This window comes from Podarcis filfolensis, assembly GCF_964270895.1.
Source record: "Podarcis filfolensis genome assembly, chromosome: 7".
Lineage (NCBI taxonomy): Eukaryota > Metazoa > Chordata > Lepidosauria > Squamata > Lacertidae > Podarcis > Podarcis filfolensis.
In genome coordinates, this window is record NC_139603.1 from 55,414,536 (window position 1) to 55,437,258 (window position 22,723).

The 22,723-nt window shown below is 40.9% G+C and overlaps 1 protein-coding gene across 3 annotated transcripts in view; it reads left to right on the forward strand.

The window, feature by feature from the left end:
- The window catches only part of CHD7 (chromodomain helicase DNA binding protein 7), a 141,804-nt gene that overhangs the window by 26,817 nt on the left and 92,264 nt on the right, over positions 1-22,723 (forward strand). For all 3 annotated transcript variants that reach the window (XM_083622814.1, XM_083622816.1, XM_083622815.1), the window contains exon 3: positions 6,692-8,531. In XM_083622814.1, coding sequence (XP_083478940.1) covers positions 6,867-8,531 — 1,665 coding nt within the window. In that variant the 5' untranslated portion in view covers positions 6,692-6,866. The remainder of the gene's footprint in view (positions 1-6,691; positions 8,532-22,723) is intronic.

Genomic DNA, 22,723 nt, shown 5'->3' on the forward strand with positions numbered 1-22,723 from the left:
GGCAGCCTGAACATACATACTTACACAGTACAGTATTACTTTTTTGCAGCCATCTTTTAAGGAAAAAAATAGTTGTAAATAGAATACACACTTCAATCATGCTTAAATGGTAAGGATGAGCTCTCAGATACTTCGAAGTGCAAAACTTACATTTTCTTATCTAAACTTTACGCCTCCTTTGTGATGTTTGAATTTGGTATAGATAATCCATGCAATTTCGTACTCACTATTTTTCCTCTGTGTGTAGTGTTTACTTCAGGTGGCCACTTAAATATTTTGTTTGGAACATTTACACTTCACATACTAATTGAAATTATTGCAGTGGCTTACAAGATATCTGAGTACAGTAAAACAAGTGAGTTATTAGGGATGGGCAGAGATTTACAGATGTTTCTCCCAGTCCTCAAGGTCAAACTACATATGACATTGATCATGGTGGTTTCCCTCAAGTGCAGGGTTTTTCTTGCAGAAGTGGCCAGCTCAGAGACCCCTGTCTGGATTTGAACCCGGGTATGAGAATTGGATGGCTTTAGTCCTTCGTACCTTGTTGTGAACCCTATCTAGATCATCTCCCCTCCACTCTTGGCTCTTGGTGTTTCTGCAGTAAAGATTCTATTTAGAAGTGCAAGCAACATGATTAACATCATGTGTAGGTTGGCTCTCAGATGCTCCAGCTGATACTCTGCTTCCCATGACTGTTTATTACAATTTTTCTATATCCGTCCTTTCAGGGTACAAATCCTTCCAATCCCCTTTACATGTAACATTAAATTGCATTGAAAAAATCCACAATAAACAATACTGTAATAGCACATAATCAGCTTCTTTCCCACAGGACAGTTGGTGGTAGAAAGATGTGTGAATGTCTACTCAAGTGTCCCACTGGGTCCAGTAGGGCTTTCTCCCAGGAAGCTAAGTAGAGAATTGCAGCCACAGTGTCAGGGGTAGGTTGGGGGAAAAGGGATCTGGTGGATCAGCAAGATACTAGTCTGTAACAGAGTGGGACATCTTCACCCAAGCTACTACTTCTGCTATGTCTTGTGGTTTCTGGCTCCAGATGCAAGAGACACTGAAAGCAAAGGTGTTGACAAGTTTCCTCCAGATGTTACAAACACTTATTACCACACATGCTTCAGCATTGTACATAGACCTGTATAGACAGCCCCCATTATGCTTTTTTCTTGCCTTAAAGGTATTGGGGGGCAGTGGCATATATACATGTGAAAATGCAAATGTGCAAATATATACATGTGAAAATGCACACTGCTGGGTAGCTGGGGCCAGTAACAATTCCCAGAAGAATTTTACTGAAATTTTACTGAAGTTACTTCTTAAATTTATTAAATAATTAGATTATCACATACATAAATTATTGTCTCTTCACATTTTCAAACTTCCACTTCTCCTGTTACTGATCGTTTTTCTTATTTGTGTATGTACTATGACCTGATTCTGTTTCTGAGCCCAATTTAAAGTGCAAGTTAAAGCCCTAAACAGCTTGGGACCCAGGGAATCTTTGGGATTACTCTCCCAAAGATTACCCAAACCTCTTTGGAGGCCTGCTGTGGGTGCTGCTGCTGAATAAAATGAGACAGGTAACTAACTACCAGGGAGAACCTTCCCAGAGAGGCTTGCCTCATACCAGCTTTGTGATCTTTCTGTTCACCCAGGCCTGTTAAATAGTTTAGGTCAGGGTAGCCAACATGGTGCCCTGCAGATGTTGTTCAACTACAACCCTAATTAGACCCAACCAGTGTGGACAATGGTCAGGGATGGTAGGAATTGCATCTGGAGAGCACCACATTGCTTACCCCAGTTTAGGTAATCTTGGACTCCATATTTTAAATTTGATTTTAATTTTGGGGGTTCGGCAAGATATGGGTTCTTGTATTTATGCAGTCTTCTACCACTTTTAATATTTTTAAAAACATGTATTTTGTAAGCTGTCTAGAGAATGCTATGCTAGGGGGTGTAGTAAATAAATTCTTTAGTTTCTTGTACTGATCCATGTTCTCATACTTATCAGTTGAGGTCCGCATTTGTTTAGACTCTGTTCAGTATGCAGTTCCAGAGGTTAGCTTTCAGAGAGAGATGAAAGTCAGGAGGCAATACTTGGCTCTGATTTGCAAGACTTTAAAGAAAATCTACAAGCCATGATGTAGAAACTTAAAGAGGACAAAGATAAAGGAAAAAATATTCACTATTGGATTCAAACACTGCATGTTGATTCTTTGTGATTCTATATATTGAACTGTCTGGCTGGACTGAGAACCGGAGATGAAGCATAAGGTTGGGTCTTGCCAGTGTGGTGTAGTAATTAAGAGCGGTAGTCTCGTAATCTGGTGAACTGGATTCGCATCTCCACTCCTCCACATGCAGCTGCTGGGTGACCTTGGGCTAGTCACACTTCTTTGAAGTCTCTCAGCCCCACTCACCTCACAGAGTGTTTGTTGTGGGGGAGGAAGGGAAAGGAGAATGTTAGCCGCTTTGAGACTCCTTAGGGTAGTGATAAAGTGGGATATCCAATCCAAACTCTTCTTCTTCTCCTCCTCCTCCTCTTCCTGAATAGTTGCTGAATGGCTTTGCTGAGTATCACCACACAGCCTATAGAGAATGTTATTCATAGGTTTGAAGAGTATTGTACGTAAATATACAAACAATGCCCAACTTGATAATGCTGATTGCACTGGAAATCCCACCCCAGGAGCACCACTAGATCCTGCATTTGCTTGTCTTATAGAAAACTATGTATGCTTACCTCGTTCCAAAATCATTTGTTGTCATCTGTTAGCTTTTAAACTGGTGATGGTTTTGTAATATTTTATTATAGATTGTGCTGGATTGTATTTGTTTGGTTTTCATAATTTGTTACCTATTTTTGACCCGTGTTTTAAAGAGATGTAGGTAAGAAATATCAATTTTAGGTTAGTATTTCCAGCAGATACAAGTCAACAACCTCTGAAAGCTCTCAAGTGGGTTTTGAAGACAACAGTCATCTCCTGTTCTTAATCACTCTCCTCTAGAGGTTCCACTTTGCTTGCATGGCTTATAGGTCTATCACTTTCTGTTATCCACAAATCTGTCTTTTTAAAGCCATCTAAGCTGTGCTTCTGAATTCCATAAAACTCAGCATTTATATAGCACTTTGATTTTTATAAAGTGCTTCATAAACATTATTCAGTAATCCTTGCAGTATCTCTGTAAGAGAGGTCACTATAACTATACAAGTGAGACATGTAATAAAATGTTGCTTTGTATTCCCACCCTAGGAAAATTCTTGTTCTAGTCAGGCTGGAGCCCTTTGGTGCTGTTCAGGGCTTTTGGGGTGCGGAGGTGGGGAAAGGGAAAAGGACCCACACTTCTAGGCCTTCCCCAGCTGTCCTTTGTAATGCTTGATAGCTCATGTTTGGGGCTAACTGCCAGTCCCAAAACTGAGCATTCACCCTCTCCCTCCCTCCCTCCATTTTCCTAGAGGCTAGAGGTCCACTTCCCTCCTTTATCTGAAATCCCAGGAGAACCGCCAAGCAGTCTGCTCAGTCTTCCTCTTTCACATCAGTGTCCAAACGAGCATCTGGAATGACATTTATTTCCAGTTGGGCTGGGCAATGTTTGCTTTCCAACATCGTAATATATCGCCAGCTAAACCTCGCTGATATAGTATGATGTCAGAAAGAAGGTGGGGAGGAAGAAAGCAGTTGCTGGCCATACAGATAATCAGCGTCACCGTGCACAGCTTCTGCCACTTCCTGGTGAGGCCAGGTGGGCGGTGCTACCCTAGGCGGAGTGCATCAGCTGGGGCACCACATGGCATGGCATGGCACCTCATGCAAACGTGGAGCCCCGGAGCACTGCCAGCTTCCCCAGAGCTGCCAGTTACAGCTCACCCTGTCAATAGCCTCTTGCTGCGCAAGCTGTGGCTACTGGGAGCCACCATTCCGCTCAGCAGTGGGGGCACTAACAAAACATGTTCTGCTCAGGCTCTGTTCTGCTCAGCGATTAGTGCAAGAAGGAAGGGAGGAGGCAGCCCACCAGCTCTCATGCGGCCAAAGAAATAAGTGAAGGCACTGGCTGTAAGGCAGGCAAGCACCATTCGTATCTCAGCCTACCAAGGTTGGCGGCTGGGCTGCGGAGGAAGGGAGTGGGTGAGCAACAGGCGACCTGATTGAAGTGTCAGGAGCGAGCAGGAATTCGTGATTGCCTTCTTCAGAATTCGGAAATCTCTCACAATTTCAACTTTAAACTGGTTTCAGGCAATATTTATATCCCTCGGCTTTAATTTCCAGTTCGTTGGTTCTTTTTAGTGGGTATTTCTTCAAATGGAGGGTTTTCCTTATCTGTGGGTTTATCTGTTTTATGCCATGTTGTTAATGGCTTCCTTAGGCCTAGGTGGTGTTGAGGTGAGAAAACCGGCAACTAAATTGTACCTCTTCAGGTTGTGGGCGGGAATTTATTTAGTTAGGAAAGTTAGTCTCTCGTTCTAGTTATTCTGTCATTCAACTTTGGACTCCAAGTCAGGTTGCAAGTGTATAAACATAATATATCATAACACACAAGAGGCGCACATAAAGCCAGTACTCAAATCAGTTAAAAATCATAAAACTAGCAAATGCCATGGATCAGCTTTCAACTGAAGCCCTAAGTATAACACTGTTTCCAGCAACCATGTTTGTGAGAGAAAAACAATCCCCTTTAGGGGCACCACCTCTGAGAGAGACTGTTCTTATATCACCACATAATACACTAGCTCTGATGTAAGAGGTTGCATTAAGTAAATAAAGTTAAATTTTTGAAGCTGCAAAGCTTGCCCAATATTGCACTTGCAGTTGTTATCCATTCATTGTTACTAATGAGCTTATGATACAGAAAAGTTTCCTCAAGGTAAAGTCCACAGCACTGAATTTTTCACCTTAGTCAGTATTGTACCATTAATTTCATGTCAGACTAAGTCAGAAGGTTTTTTTAAAAATATGCAATTTGCTTTTTATTTGCTTGGTTGGGTTTTTTAAAAAAAAACTTGTAAGATGTAGTACAAATCAAGTTGGAAATCTTGATGACATCTAGGCGTTCAGTGAAACTTGATTACTTGTTTTAAACATTTCTACATTGGTTACTCATAATTACCCCCATTTATGCCAGGGAGTTCAGAAATTACGTTCTTCATTTAAAAAATTGTTTGCAGAATAAACTAGTCTGATTCCTGGGTGCTGTCTTCCCTGTCCCCATAAGCATATTGGCTGTATATGTCTTCTATGACCTTAACAATTCTTTATTAAATAATCATAGAATCATAGAGTTGGAAGAGACCACAAGGGCCATCGAGTCCAACCCCCTGCCAAGCAGGAAACACCATCAGAATAAATAAATAAACAATCAAATAATTTGTTACTAATCAGGAAGTTTCCAGTTCGAATTTCACTACTGCCATGAACTTGCTAGGCAGCTTTGGGCAAGCCATATGTTCTCAGTCTTGGTTACCTTGTCTGCAATATGGCAGATAATACTGACTTAGCTTTACAGGGTTGTTGTAAGGATTATGTCTGTGGTAATACAAGTAAACACCTGAAAGCAGTAGCTGGTATCCAGTGTTCTCTGTCTGCTAGCACAAGATCTATTGCGTTAGTGGGTGGTTGAGTTTTAACAGAGGAATCCAGTGCAGCACTTGCACTAGTGGAAACTCGTCGTGCAACAGATTGCACAGTCCATTGTGCCACAGAGTTACCAACAACTTCTTTATGCATTCTGGGGTGCATCAGTGTTCTGCTGGTGCAAACCTTTTCACCAGCAGAGCCAATGTATTCATAGAATCTTTGAGTTGGAAGGGACCCAAGGGTCATCTACTCCAAACTCCTGCAATGCAGGAATCTCGGCTAAAGCATCCATGACAGCTGGCTACCCAACCTCTGCTTAAAAACCACCGAGGAGGAAGGAGAGTCCACCGCCTCTTGTGGGAGTCTGTTCCACTGTCAAACAGCTCTTACTGTCAGAAAGTTTTTCCACACGTTTAGTCGCAATCTCCTTTCTTGTAACTTGAATATTGTTTAGGAACTTTAACTTAGTGCTGCATTGGATACAAATGTTAAGAATTAAGCCCGAATGTTGCATTAATACAGAACTCAATATCCTGTTTGCAACTTCATTGCGTATCGAGTGTGCCTTATAATTTATTTAAATGTGTAGTTAGTTAACTGAGCAACAGGATTTTGTGACTACTAGAAGAAATTAACCTTAAGAGCTAGGCATATAACTGACTTAGCTTATTGTAGTTCTTGCTGCTGCTTGCTCACTCATCTGATTACTCTGCTCGGGGGAATAAGGTTAAGGACATGCTGTTGGTAAGTAGAGCATTTTCAGGGTTTTAGTTCAGCAGATGGGCTGTTTGGCTATATTCATACATTTGACTGCCTGCTGTGGCAGCTGCCTCAGCTGCCTGTTGTGTTCTTTTGTTCTGTTCTATCCAGGAATGGAACACAAGGAAGTGTAGTGAATGGATTAATTTAAGGTTACTGTTTCCTGGCTTTCTAGTTTCTTATCATAATCAAGCTTCATATGAGTTTTTTTTAATGAAATATTAAAAGCTCAGGATTTGTAAAGGCTTCATTTAGAATTGCAGAAAGCTGTAGCGTGTTTAAATACAACTTGTGTTTTTACTTTCAACCTGATTTTTAAAAATTCTTTCTCTTCTTTTTTTTAGGACTCGTAACACGAATTTGCCTGACACTCTGTGGTCCAAAAGAATTAAGGAAATATGGAATGACATGAAGGCGATTAGTTGAGGATTAAAGGCTTTGAAGACAAACACCTCAGTGAGGTGAAGCACGAACTAGTATTCTAGTTGTGGCTCTGAGACGCTGCGTGCTGGAACAAAGATGGCAGATCCAGGAATGATGAGCCTGTTTGGAGAAGATGGGAATATTTTCAGTGAAGGACTGGAGGGCTTGGGTGAATGTGGATACCCCGAAAATGCAGTAAACGCTATGGGGCAACAAATGCCTATTGATCAAGGATTTGCCTCATTGCAATCACCCCTTCACCATCCTCCTAACAGTCAAAATCAAGCAAAGTTGACCCACTTTGATCATTATAATCAGTATGAACAGCAGAAAATGCATCTGATGGATCAGCCCAACAGAATGATGAGTAATGCCCCAGGGAATGGTATAGCATCTCCTCACTCACAGTATCATAATCCTCCAGTTCCTCACGGTGGGAGTACCGGTAGCCAAATGGGTGTCTATCCTGGTATGCAGAATGAAAGGCATGCACAACCCTTTGTAGATGGTAGTTCTATGTGGGGGCCAAGGGCAGTTCAAGTGCCAGACCAGATAAGAGCACCATACCAGCAGCAGCAACCACCACCCACTCAGCCGCCACCACCAGCACCATCAGGACCACCTGGACAGGGACATCCTCAGCACATGCAGCCAATGGGAAATTATATGGCTCGTGGTGACTTTTCAATGCAACAGCATGGTCAGCCACAACAGCAGAGGATAAACCAGTTTTCTCAAAGCCAGGAAGGTCTTAATCAGGGAAATCCTTTCATTGCCACCTCAGGACCTGGCCACATGTCTCATGTGCCCCAACAGAATCCAAGCATGGGCCCTTCTTTACGACATTCAGTGCAGCAATTTCATCACCACCCTCCCACTGCTCTCCATGGAGAATCAGTAGCCCATGGTCCCAGATTCTCCCCTAACCCTCCTCAGCAGGGTGCTGTTAGGCCACAAACACTTAATTTTAGTTCTCGGGGCCAGACAGTACCTTCACCTACTATAAACAACTCAGGGCAGTATTCTCGTTATCCTTACAGTAACCTTAATCAGGGATTAGTAAACAATACAGGGATGAATCAGAATTTAGGCCTTACAAATAACACTCCAATGAATCAGTCTGTACCTAGGTACCCAAATGCCGTAGGGTTTCCATCTAACAGTGGTCAAGGACTAATGCACCAGCAGCCCCTTCACCCTAGTGGCTCACTTAACCAAATGAACACACAAACTATGCACCCTTCACAGCCTCAGGGAACCTATGCTTCTCCACCTCCCATGTCACCCATGAAAGCAATGAGTAATCCAGCAGGTACACCTCCTCCACAGGTTAGGCCTGGTAGTGCAGGAATACCAATGGAAGTTGGCAGTTATCCAAATATGCCCCATCCTCAGCCACCTCACCAGCCGCCTGGTGCCATGGGAATTGGACAGAGGAGTATGGGCCCTCGGAATATACAACAGAATCGGCCGTTCATGGGCATGTCTTCAGCCCCACGGGAAATGGGGGGCCACATGAGACCAAATGGCTGTCCAGGTGTTGGCCTTGCTGATCCACAAGCAATACAAGAACGATTAATATCTGGCCAGCAGCATCCCAGTCAGTCATCTTTTCAGCAGCAGATGCCAACCTGTCCTCCCATGCCACCTCACCCAGGCATTCACCACCAGTCTTCACCACCACCACATCCTCACCATCAGCCTTGGGCGCAGCTTCACCAGTCACCGCAGAACACACCACAAAAAGTGCCTGTCCTTCAGGTAGGTAACATGCTATTGAAAGTGTAATTATCTTCAGGTATTTTTATTTTAAGCAGTTTTATATTGATCCTTTTCTATATTTATGGATATATGGCTATCCTGTTTTGCTTGTGGTAACTAAATTAGATAGCTATCATCTCCAGATGACTTCACTCTCTCTGTTAGTTGATTTGTTTGTCAGTGTTTTTAAGAATCAGTTCTTTTTAAAAATTTTCCTTAAAGATTATTTTATGCTGCACTCTATCCTGGTGTCAGTAATGATGGAGGATGGGATATATATATAATTTTAAATAAATAAAATTAATGTATTCACTGAAATGCTTTGGTTCTATAGAATCTTTGGAACCATCTTTGGGGCTAATTGCTTAATATTTCAAAATGTATCTTAAATTGGGGTCCTGTAATTAAATATAATTATATTTTTCTGGAAACCAAGGAAAAGTCAAGGTGAAGGAATAATTAGATGTTCCCCTGGAAATAAGTTTACAATACAATTGGAGAACAATAGATCTGGTATTTCCTGTTGACTGCATGTTAATTTTAGTGTAAGAGAGATGGCAAGACCAGGTCTCAGGTTTGGGAAAAAGGTTTGTCTTGGATTAGAGAAATGGTTTATTTGTTTGCTCCCTCTTTCTTCCAGTAATAGCAAAGGTTTAACACTCTGACCATATTTTTCTCACTGTTAATAATGAAGTAGAAACAAAACTGAGCAAAATGTCATTTTACCCTTCTGTCTGGAATGGATATGAAAGGACATTAGTGCTTGCTTAAAATAAAATTGCTGTGGTCAGAATCTGGGCTGTCAGTGGAGTTTTTGTTTAATCTTATATATAGAAAACACACAAAAGAAGGGGCAATATGATAAACCAGTTTTACCCCCTTCATATTCTAAAAGCTGCACTGTAGTCATTATTACTTGTCTGACTTTTGCTTTGTTTGTGATACAATAAGGAATAAAAAAGTTTCTCTTACAGACATGTATGCCATCTTTTGGGATTTTCAAGAGTAGCAAACCTTTCCTGCTTTTGAGACTAATAATTGAAAAAGTTCCGAACAGTTTGTGCTGTCACCACCCAGGCTGTAAAATGTCCTCCTAGGTGCTTTGAACTTTTTCTTGGTAGAATAGTTTTTTTTGTTTTTTTACTGTATTGCTGAGGACTGATGTGCTGAAAAGTTCAGTTTATTGCAGTTTTAATCAACAAAGACAGCTATATTCAGAACTGATTTTCACAAAAATGGCCAAAGATGTATTAAATGCAAAGTCTCATGAGAATAACACTTTCTACTAGAGATGGAAACTTTTATGTAGCTGCAGAAACTTGTCTTTTGAAATCAAGATAGGTCATTGACCTTTGTATGAATTGAAATGAATGACCTGTGGACATGAAAGATACGGTGTATGTTTTGTATAAATGGAATGAAAATATTTTTAGTAAGCTTCTACTGAAGGACCACCAATTTATTTTATTTCAATTATAGTTTTCAGACTTAAGAGACCAAATTGTCGATTAATTCTATACTTTGGGTTTACAAACCACTCATTTTACAAGTTAAATATAGCAATTTCATCCACCAGTTGACTGCCTAGTATACTTTGCTCAAATATGCCACCAGACATTGTGAAATGTGTAGTGGTTGGTGGATTTGAAACATGCCCCCCACCCATTTGATGGCCTTGGCAGATAAATTCTGTATCAGCGTGGGCTAGGGACTACATAAAACTGCTCACACCACACCCTTTAATTCACTGTGGTCTTTTGGTGGTGGTGGTCAGCATGCCAGACATCTTGCTATCATTTTATCCCGTTTCCAACTGAGGTCAGCAATGCATTCATCAGTGAAAGGCCTATAACGGTGATAAATCACATATCGTCATACAAAACTGCCAGGCACATTTCCATTGCTTTGAGTTCTTTTGCTGTGAAAGAGAAATAAAAGCCAGGTTTCATTCCACCATGTTGCAAAATTTCTAAGCAGGCACATAGGATTGTGTGGATTCATTGATAAAATAAATATAATGTTAACTGTTGTAAATTGAAATTATAGAATTTAATTTCTGTAATGAAGACATTCATAAAAATGTGAATTGAAAAATTTCCCTTTGCACAGATTATTCAAATTTTCATTGGAAAAAATCCAGTTTGCACAGGATGGGGAACCTCTGGCTCTTTGGATGCTATGGGACTCTTAACTTCTACCAGTTTCAACCAGCATGGCCGGGGTCAGGGATGGTGGGAGTTTTAGTTAGATGACTTTTAGAGGACCACTATAGAGAAAAATAGATACCGCTCTGGTGGGAAGGTAAACAGCGTTTCCGTGCGCTGCTCTGGTTCGCCAGAAGCGGCTTAGTCCTGCTGGCCACATGACCCGGAAGCTGTACGCCGGCTCCCTCGGCCAGTAAAGTGAGATGAGCGCCGCAACCCCAGAGTCGGTCACGACTGGACCTAATGGTCGGGTCCCTTTACCTTTACTATAAAGGTAAAGGTACCCCTGCCCGTACGGGCCAGTCGTGACCGACTCTGGGGTTGCGTGCTCATCTCGCTTAAGAGGCCGGGAGCCAGCGCTGTCCGAAGACACTTCCGGGTCACGTGGCCAGCGTGACAAAGCTGCTCTGGCGAGCCAGCACCAGTGCACAGAAACACCGTTTACCTTCCCGCTATAAAGCGGTACCTATTTATCTACTTGCACTTAGGGGTGCTTTTGAACTGCTAGGTGGGCAGGAGCTGGGACCAAACGGCGGGAGCTCACCCCGCCGCAGGGATTCGAACCGCCGACCATACGATCGGCAAGTCCTAGGCACTGAGGTTTTACCCACAGCGCCACCCGCGTCCACTTACCTTTACTATATAGACTTTTACTATAGAGTGATCTAATTTTGCATGCTTATTTTTACTTGTATCTAGTAAACAAAATTAAAAACTTTGAAGCTGCCAAGCTTGCCCAGTATTGTATTTGAAATTGGTATTTGTTCATTAATGATAGGTGACTTTAGTTACCCTCACATGGACTGGCTACACATGTGTTCCAATCACAACAAAAATGTAAACATTTCTGGATTCTCGTAAGGGATTATGCTCTGAAACAGTTAGCCATGGAACTAGTCAGAGGGCTGGTGACCCTGAATTTAATCTTAAGTGGTGCCCAGGATGTAGTGTGAGGTGTAGTGTTAAAAAGGAAGGTGAAAGGCAAAGTCAAAATGGTCAAATTTCCCAAATACTTAGGAGTTGTTTAAAACCACAATATCAGAAGTTCCGCTAGAATCTATACTGTAGATAAAGAAAGATAATCACCAGGGCCAAGAGGATGCCAGCGTGGTCAACCGTGTGTCTGCTTCAAGTAACACTTAGCTGAATAGTAGGGCTAGGCAATAACTGGTTTTCAATATCGCAATATATCACCAGCTAAACATAGGAATATACTAATATATCACAATGTCTGAAATAAGGATGGAGCTATGTAGAGGCATTGCCTGGCTTCACAGTTTTTCCAGCATCATTATTTTTGTGTAGTGCATATGTGCTTGTGCGCCTGTGTGTGTGCGCGCGCACACAGACACACACACCATGTCTTGCAGGTTTACCTTGTGGGATTCAGTACACCATAATCGCATTGGCCACAACGGCTTCCTCAACATCCAGCAAGGTTTAAGTGTCTTCTACCTCAACTTTTGATGCCTGAAGGGGCTCTCCAACAGTAACCTCACCTTGCTATAGTAGTATAGTCGTGCCTTGGTTGTTAAACGCCTTGGTACTCAGACTTTTTGGCTCCCGAACGCTGCAAACCTGGAAGTGCGTGTTTCGGTTTGCGAACTTTTTTTGGAAGCTGAACATCTGAAGCGGCTTCCATGGCTTCCAATTGAGTGCAGGAAGCTCCTGCAGCCAATCGGAAGCCGGACCTTGGTTTTCGAACCATTTTGGGAGTCAAACAGACTCCTGGAACTGATTAAGTTTGACAACCAAGGTACGACTGTAGTTAATGTTATTAATGATGCCTGTCCTTGGGACGTGTAGGCAGTAATCAGCCAGTTTACAGTGGGAATGTCTTTGCTGTAAGGATGAGGGCATACACTGGAAACATGTTTATCATCAGTACACAGGCAGTTTTGTGGAAGATCTTATAAACTGTGGATTTACCCACTTTGAAGATGGTGTTGAGAGCCAGTTAACCTACTGTCAGGTTGGGGGGGGGTTGCTCGTGAGTAACCAGGCAGGACTACGACGTGTCTTTTACAGGTTTTATTGGTGCAAACTATTTACAGTACAGAACCCCACAATTCATGTCCGTCTCAGTCACATGCAGATTCCGGGCGTGGCCCCTTCTGGTTTCTCCGCCAACATAAGAACTTAGACACCCCAGATCTCTGCCTCCCCTCCTTACGTTTCACCCCTCTGCGCAAGCTGGGCAATGGAAACGGCATGTCTGTTTCCTGGCCAGCCGGGCTAGGTGAGGCGCTTGGGCTCTCAGTAGCATCTTCGAGCCCTCCCCTTGCTTGGCTACCCCCTTCCCCCTCTGCTCCACTGGAGGTGTGGCTTTCCCCACCGCTGGATGAGGCGCTGCTCCTCAGCAGCTTCGGAGGCTCTCTGTATTCACCTGCCCCCTCCCCTGTTCCGATGGCCGTCCCCTGACACCTACCTCGAAGTCCTCCTTGTGCAGGATCAACATGAGTCTTCTTCCAAGACACCGCATTATCTTAGGTTGTGCTTGACATTCGGAAACTCCTTCTGAATGTGCATCGTTCTCAGGAGGATCCATTTCCGCATGGACTTGCCAACTTCAGCATTCAGCTGAGATGGTAGCGATCGCAACAATCACCCTTCCAACCTCCAGTGCACGTTGTAATCAGAAACCCCAAAGAAATGGGTTGTAGCTAGCAAGAAGTTCTCTTTCAGAGCAGAGGGTGGTGTCAGCTTCTCTAAAACAACCTCTGAACATTGGACTGCATGAAGGTACATATGGACTGCATGTGGATCTCCATCTTTTCTTCCCTTTCATTTGCTAGGGCTTGAGCATCTGCCATCCTTTTGTCACAGTTTGGTGTAGGTTCTTTTTAGATGTGTAAGTCTATGTTATTTCTAAGATAGTGTTTCATTATGTGAACAGGTTATGGGGATTGTGCCAAAAGCTTCATGGAAAAGGTAGATTTTTGAGGAGGGATCTGAAGCAAGCAAGGGCTTGTTAAATCATGGGCAACTAATCTTTTACCATCCATGTATTATTGGACTCCCAGCAGCATTGCTAATGGTCAGGAAAGTGAGTGTCTTAGTCTAACAATGCCTGGTGGGTCATAGGTTAGCCAGATGTCAAAACATATGCAAATTAAAATTAATCTCTTCATCCAAGAATTGGAAAATAGGCAATGAGCAGTATTTTTTAAAAAAGGGATGTGACTAATTTCTTTCCCAGATTACGTAACTGGAAGAGCACACTATTAAAGTGATAATTGTTAAGTAAATAGAAGAACAAGCTTTTCTGAAGTTGAAGGTAGGAGTAAACAGACATCTTTTACTTTGAGGGAGGTCTTAGTAAAGAGCCCTTCCTCCAAATATCTGCATTGGATTCGTGATATTTAATATTCACAAATAACCTGAAATCAGGAGTGAGCTGTGAGTTAGCCAATTTGAGTGTGACATCAAGTTATTCAGGGTAGTGACAGGTTTGGAAGGACTTGAACTCTAATAGGCAGATTAAAAATATGTTAAATAAAATAAAGGAATTTTCCAAACCGAGTGAATTGCACCTACATAACAGTAAAGTTTAATGTAAATAAATAAAGTGTAAATAAGTGAGACATGTTATTTAGGCAATACTGATATGGTCTCATATCCTGTGATAAGTTCCATCTTCAACATTTGGAGCTAGATGGCTGTTGGTGGTGGTTTGGTGAACTTAATTCCTAATTTATCCACTGGAATATACACATGGAATCTATAAACCTGTCATTTCACTTTATAAGCACCCAACTGGGTTGTGTTCAGACTGTATTTTGGGAAACATTGGGCTCTACATTCTTCAGTGAGAAGATAAGTAATGGAGGATACACTTCTTTGAAATTTAGCTTTCCATTCATTACCTAACTTTCTGTGCAATATGCAGGCAAAGGGAAGTATGAAGTATGTTTTAGGAAATGTTCTCAGTTCATGTGGGGTGATGGCAAGCTACAACAGGTTAGGTCAGAACTCTGCATGAAATGAGTGCAGCCACACCCCAAAATCATCTGCATCACTGTTGTGCAGGGTTCTTTGACAGGCAAGTTGATGTGAAAAGGCAGAAAGCTTGAACACTGCTGCCTTAAAACTAGTGCATAATTGGCATCTTGTCTTTCCCGTGATTTCTCTTTGACACCTTTCAAAACTATACTGCAGCAGTATTTAGCTAATTTAGAAGTTTCAGTCTTTCTGCTCGCAATTGGTACTTTTAATTTTAAGATGTATTTTAAGATGTGTCACCTATTCACAAATGTTTGAGAAAAGATGAGAGTAAAATAAGCTTGTTTGCTTTGATATTGATGTACTCCAGATTTTCTGTGCAACCATTAAAGTCTAAGTGCTACTTTAAAAAGGTCAAAGGACTACCGTAGGTTAGAACTGAGTTGCAATAAAGTATAGAGAGCTGTTAGCTCACCCCTTCAACATATCTTCTTTCCAGATAAATCATCCCATTCAACAATCTCAGTACAGTGGTACCTTGGGTTAAGAACTTAATTCGTTTTGGAGGTCCGTTCTTAACGTGAAACTGTTCTTAACCTGAGGTACCACTTTAGCTAATGGGGCCTCCCGCTGCTGCCACCACTTCGCTGCTGCGCGATTTCTGTTCTCATCCTGAAGCAAAGTTCTTAACCCGAGGTACTATTTCTGGGTTAGCAGAGTCTGTAACTTGAAGTACCACTGTAGTTTCACAGCATTTTATAGTGTTAAAGATGCTTGATCTGAATATCTAACTGATAATCTAGTGTCTTCCTGGCATTTCACCAGTGGGATATCATAATTATTTTTAGGTTTTCGTTGTAAACTCTTTTTATAATAGCCATCATTATATGATTTCTATGTTTCAAATTATTCAAATGTAAATTATGTACCGGTAGTTTGTTAGTTATATTAAAAACTAGGCAGACATTGGTCCCCCCCCCCACTTGCATTATCCTGTGTTTTATGTTTGCATTCCTCTCCCCTTTCCCTATTTTAGAGAGGAATCACCAGTGTCACTCATGCACTGTCTGGTTATGATCTGATGGTTTAAAGTTGCAGCAATACAGAACGAAGTGGCTCAGAACTCCTGCATGGTTGAATGTTAGGGCGGTGAAAGCTCTCACCTGCTTCACAGCAATTCATTTAGAGGTCAGCATGGTAGCAAGAAAAAAATGGTAATTAGACCTTTTCAGTTAATAGAGGCTGTACTATAGACTGGCTTTCTGTGGAATGTGACTTATAAAATCTGCTTCTGCTGAACAGCTGGTATTGGAAGGGACCAGAGATGTGGAAGGCTGTCAATCCATCCACTAACTGGAGGTTTCCAACCCATGTTGGAACATGGACAGTATGTGAATGCCCTCCCATCCCTGTTTGCTATTTTACTGGTTCAGCAGCTTATACTTCATAGTTTCTAATATGCACACAGTACCAATGTTTGTTTGCTAACATCAGGCCATCTTGTATGTTTTGAAGTGCAAGTTTCAGTGTGTTCATTCTATGTTGCTTGTCACCTTATCAACAGAAAGGGAAATCTGTTCCTTCTCACCACCTAGATTCAAATTCTGTCATTCACATGTTTTTGGCACTTACCCTTGCTGAAAGAGAGGCTTACAAACCAATCTTAACAATAGATTTGGCATGATGGTAGCCTTCCTTCTTTACTTTTGCCTGTCTTGTACCCTGCCCAGAGGGAAATGCTTCTGTATTTTCCCTGCAGCTTCAGTGGTTGCATCTATCTTTACAAAGAAGATATAAGGGCAGCTGCTGCTGGAGTGAATGACAAACCGGTTCCTTGGGAAAAATAGCCACCATCATAGAGAACTGGGCAGATTTATTGTGGGAGGGAACACAGAAGTGGCTGGATAAGCTGGGAGAAGGTTACAGTTAACTCAGTGCAGGATTTGACTTAGTGACCCTTCCATTGCAATCCTAAGTGGGAGTTGGAGGTGTGTGAAGTGGCAAATCTACTGACACTTCCAAAATCCTGGTGACTTGGGTCTGGCCAGAAGGCTTTGGGAGTGGCAAACTTGTTTTCCTCACCTGCATGTTTTTTGTTGGTTTGTTTTTTGTTTTTGTGGAGAAAGCTCCATTCTGTTGTGGTGGAGGCTCTGATCCTTGGGACTCTTTAGAGAATATTGGGGCTTTTGATCAGCTGATCCAGGGCTGCATCTGTCTCACCTCCTTCATGCTCATGGAATGCCTTGTTTGGGGCCTAATTTCCATTGAAAACCCTTCTGGCAGCAGAGTCAAGCCCCCAGTGTTCTGTGGGTGCAGCGGGTTCACAGTGGTGGAGGTGGCCCCTCAGTAATGCATTTTTCCACTGGTGGGGTGCACTTCTGAACAAGCATAACCCCCTTTTGAGCCATCTGATTCCTCTGTTCTTTTGAGTTCAAATGGTGTATTAAATATGTAACCAAGCTTATTTCTACCTGTCTCTTGCTTCCTTGTTCAGGAACAATAGATTATTTGAGGTTGCACCATTGCAACTGCAATCAAATATAAGATGTATAAGTAGTGAATATATATTCCAGACTACTGTTAATAAAAAACAGAATGGAAACAGTTGTGGACTTGCTCAATATTCTTTTTAACTCCTCCCTTCTACAAATATAATACTTTGTTTTTATTTTACAAAAATTTATATAAAATGCAACCTGATTTTTTTATATTTATGTGCTTAAAACTTTAATCTGGAGATATTTTAGCTAGATTAACATGAATATAAACAGTTCCTTTTCCTTGCCCTCAATTTATTTTACAAAGAACTAAATAAATTGCTCTTTATAAGGGGCTGGAGTTTTCAAATTGGGTATCAAAATTGTTAAAAAGAAGATGGCTGTGTTGAGTAAGTGACTTTTGTTAAACTAGTTAGAAGCATTCTATCACATCTTGTGTCTCAGCTTGAAAAAAAGTATCCTGTGCTTTTGAATTATCTATTCACAAGGCTGGCTGAAACTAGTTTGCCCAATTAGCATAAAAATAAGTCTGCAACAGCAAGCTGATCTGGTAGGCGGCAGCATCATCACCTAGGAGGTTTCTGGGTTTGAATGTGCTTGAAAACCTGACCTGGATTTCTTGCACTGGAATAGTTACAGTTCTCAGTTAGATTCCAAAATCCTGGCTCCAGATAAATGTGCCTCCTTGTAATTATGAATATTACAAATTTATGTAGGTATTTAAAAGTTATAGGGTGTTTATGGCCATAATGAATTGCATGCCAGCTTCGGTTACTTACTTTTAACATGTGCTTACTTGGCACAGGATGTGCATCTCCTGTACTGTTGATCCACAAAGATATATCACATATGAGCTTCCGTCCTTAACAAATGACCTGTAGGCCCCCAATACCCCTTTTCACAAAGCAAGAGACTTTATAGAGTGATGTGGGCTGAAGGGGAGGTTGTGTTCTGGTGAGGCATATTCTGGTGGTTAGAGAATGAGCTATTAAATCATCAGTGAACTTACCATTTTGCCCTTAGAGAAGTCATTCTTTCAGCCTCCCCCCTCCCCCTTCTGCAATACAGAGACAGTACTGACCTTGGGGGGAACTGTTAATAAAATTGCATTTTAAACACTTTACCAGCACTTGGGAAACATTGGTAGTATTATATCATTTCTTCTCTCTCCTCCCACCTGAGAGGGAGGTGCGTATTCATAGAGATCTGCTGACTTCTGCATAATGAGAACATCACAGTGGATGTAATGTATATGGGACCTTGGATGTAGGATTGCTTATACTTGCAGATTAACTGCAACATTACTTTTTCTGGGCCAAGATCTTGGTTCTCATTAGCCCAAGCTCCCAAAATATTGGTGGCAACATGCAGATCTGTATAAAGTGGAAATGCTACCTCTTCATTGTTTTGTAGGTTGTAATAGCATAGGAAAATAAATATAAGCACATACAACTGCATCATGTGCTATGGTAACTACTGTAGATCTTTGATAAATGGGGAGTTTGAATTGCTGCTAACCTGTCAGAAGAGCACTTAAATTGTAGGTTTTGGAAGGCCTGTAGTTTCTTGTCTGAACAATGCTGGTACCAATCCTAACTTGTAGGTTAGTTTTATCCATTGTCAGGCACCATGTGATTGCTTCCTGTAGATCAGGGATGGGAAATGTGTGGCTCTCCAGGTGTTGCTGGACTCCAACTCCCATCAGCCCCAGCTAGCATGGCATGTGGTCAGGAATGATGGGAGTTGGAATCCAGCACCATTTGGAGGGCCATAGGTTGCCCATCCCTGCTTTAAATGGTTTTAATTTCTATTTTTATCAATTATGCATTCCTAGAGAATAAACGTACAGGAAATGGAATCCTACATTCAAACTTCTGCAGTTGCATACAGAAAAAGAGTTTTTGAAACAATAGTAAAGTATACCAGCAAATCTCTGCCTTAATTTATATTTCAGTAGCAAACTTTTATGTAATGTTTACAGATTTTTTATCTTTCTTCACATTTGGTCTCTGCACATTTGATACAAGCAGTTGATACATTTAGTTTAATGACCACACTTCTTCAAAAGGATCCCAGAGTCGCATACGGCAACTAAAACAATACATACAATAAAACCATATCAGTATTAATAAAAACATTAATTAATTACATTAATTAAAAACAACAAACTATAGGAATGTATCTAACTTTGAACCATATATAAGATTCCCAAAACTTGAGTGAATATATTCAGAATTCATTTTCATCATTTGTTCTCATGGACAGCAGATAAATTAGTTGTTTTACATTCCTGCTGAATATGCATTTGTATTGATAACTCTCATATAGATTAATATGTCAGGTAAAAAGGTGTGGTTTAAATATTTGGTATAAAATATGGTGTTGCTGTTGTGCAGCAGTTAAAACTGCTCATTGAAGTATTTGTGCAAGGTCGTCTTTCTGGCACAGTCATGTAGAAGTTTTTGGCCTATAAATGTTGTTGACCTACAATTCCTGTCAGTCCTGACCATTGGTCATACTGGTTGGGGTAATGGAAGATGTAGTCCAGAGAGCAACATCCAGAGAGCCAAAAGTCCCCCACTCCTGCTATAGCACATCTGGCACATCTAAAATCATGGTGCAGTATCTATGACATTAAGTTGCTTTTTCAAACATGCATGTGAACTCTCAAGATGAAATAATAGTGTCCTCTCTATTCAGTTTTATAAATTGGATTGTATGCCAGGGATATCATGAAACAATTGTTTCTAAAATACAGTAGTAAGGAGCACCCCTAGATTGTGATAAAGACTTTGAAAGAACTTAGTTCCTTTCTACAGACGTAGTAGAGACTTCTCTGCATTAGCTGTTCTTAACATATTCAGAGAAAAACAGGTGGTGTGTGTGTACACATTATTTGCCTGAACTTCCTGTGACAAAAATTTGCTTGATGGCATATTTATTTATCTGAATGTTCTTTTTGTTCCCTTTTGCCATCCACACAACACAATTGACTTAACTTCATAATTTTGGAGAAACATGTGCAGATAAACAAGAATTTAATTGACATACTTTCCGGTGTAGTGAACAGCCCTCAGGCACAAATAAAGGAGCGTTTATGGATCAGATCCTTTGACCATTCTGACCATGCTCATTCAAAAAGATTACTTCCGACCCTATTTGGAGAAGCTTCACTCCAGGAGAGGTTTAAGGGGACGGCACACACGTGAACTCCTTGATTGTCCCCAATACCTTAACTATATTGTTGAGAAGGCATTTGTTCCAACTTGATATACAGCATATACAGTCACTCGGGTAATAATCCTTCCCAAATCACTTCTCACTGAGAAATGAATTATGACTTTAATGATAGTAAGTGTTCTGGGAAAAATTGCATAATGTAAAAGAGACACCAGAGCTGATATGCTAAAGTAAGGCTTAGAGGGAAAGGATGGTATTGTTACTCGGGAGCAAATCTAGAAAGTGACATAGTAAGTAATTTTCTTTGTGTTTGTTTGTGTGTTGCTGATGGGTACATAAAATAAAATTAAAAAGAACGTTGAGATAAAACGCCAAAAATGTTTTTCAGTGCATTTAGTGCTTCCTTCTGGCTTGTATTTTAGATCTGTGTATCACTTGAACTTTAGCTGTTTAAATTACCCGTGAACAGTTTCCAACATTCTGTTTATCCCTCCTAGTCCCATTTTCTCTCTCTTCCAGATGGCCTTGCATCCGCTTGCAGTTCTGGTACCCCATATTTTTTGGCCCTGTTAGATAGTGATAATGCTGTAGTTCTCCTTGCATGGGAGATCAGATCTGATCTGAAGTGATTTGTTTAATTTTGAAAGAAATATTCGTGTGTACCAGCCAATTGTTGCTAAACACTCTGGGCTGTTTATAAATAGACCTTATGCTTCTGGATATAAAAATATTTACCATTAAAGCTGGCATTGTTTTCATTTGTGCAAACTGTCATCTGTGTATTCCCAGTAGCTATTGTTCATAACTTAGGGTCATGAGATAATGCAAAATCTAGTTGCTAAAAATAGAAAAAAATAAAGGTTCATATTTCTTTCAAGTTATTTCTCTTTGCAGGAAATGAAATGCCTCTTACTTTGAGCTCTCAGCTGTGTAGGAGTGTAAAATACTTTCTTTGATGAAAATTTTCAAACAAAATTCTTTAAACATTTTTTTTATACATTATTTGGCAAATAATAGATGCATTTTACAGAGGAATCATAGAGTGCATAAGCTGAGGTGTGATCTTGGAGCTGGGATTGTAATACATAGAATTCGTAAAGCATTTGGGATATCTAGAGTGCCTTCATATAGGATTTCTCAAAACAACTTCATATGGCTGGTCAGGAGTATTATATCTGCATTGCAGATAGGGATCTGAGAGAAGACCAACTTTCCTAAGACCATCTATGCAAGGGTAGCCAACAGGGCACCCTCTAGAAATTGCAGAATCACAGGTCCCATCATGCCTTACCATTGACCATGTTGGCTGGGACTGATGGGAGTTGTAGTCTAGCAAACATTTGGAGGGCACCATGCTTCTGCTATGTTCGTAGAATGTATGTGGAGTGATTGAGCTAGACACTTCCTGTTCACTGCTTGTACTATTGACACATTCTACACTAGCCAATGTCTTGCTGTGAGACATCATCTTAACTTCTTTGTGCCAGCAAAAGGGAAGAACATCATGGGGGATGTTTATGGTTTTACAAAAATGAAACAGGCAGGTCTGGTTAATTTGTGGTTGATTTAAATTTATTTTGAAACCTCTGTACAGCTGTAATTCTAGCTCAAATGGGAGAGTCTGTGGTAAAGCAGTTGAAAGTCTGTGGTTTTAAATTAATTTTCAGATGTTTAGAAATCCAGATTTCAGTGGCATGGGCATCTGCCTTCCTTTAAGTTTAAAGCTAAATGAGGGTTCTAAGCATGTGGGGAGCAGCAGGAAAATTGGAATGCTGGCTGGGGAGGGGACAGAGGAACGGACTCAGTCTCATCTATGCATGGACAGATCAGCCTATTGCTGCATATCCCTGCATCTGAAATCATTTCTGGGTGGATTTTAAAAAGTTTTTTTTAAGTCATAAAAACTATACCCCCCCCCCCGCATTCTCAAGCACAGTATCAAGGAAAATATTTGTTTAACGTCAGCTGAGTCTATCTGAAAAATGGTTTGGATACTGAGAAAATCATAGAATCGTGGAGTTGGAAGGGATTCAAGGGTTATCTAGTCCAACTCCCTGCAATGAACTCATCCCACCGCCTTTATTTCTTTTTTTTTTTACTTGTAATTTTGAAGGGAGTTCTTATTTCCACTCTTTCAACTCCACGTGCCCCCCAAAAGCACACCAGTTTGCATACATTTTTTCTTAATAAATAAAAGCTTACAGAGGAAAACTTGACCTTGCATTCTACAAACATAGCAGAAGCAAAAGACCCAAAGAGGTTTTTCCGTTAATTTTATGGTTCTTAATTCAGTCATGCTTTGGCAGTATTTTGATAGCCACTTTTTTCTTTGCTTTGTGTGTAACAGTGCTTATTGTTACAAGTTATA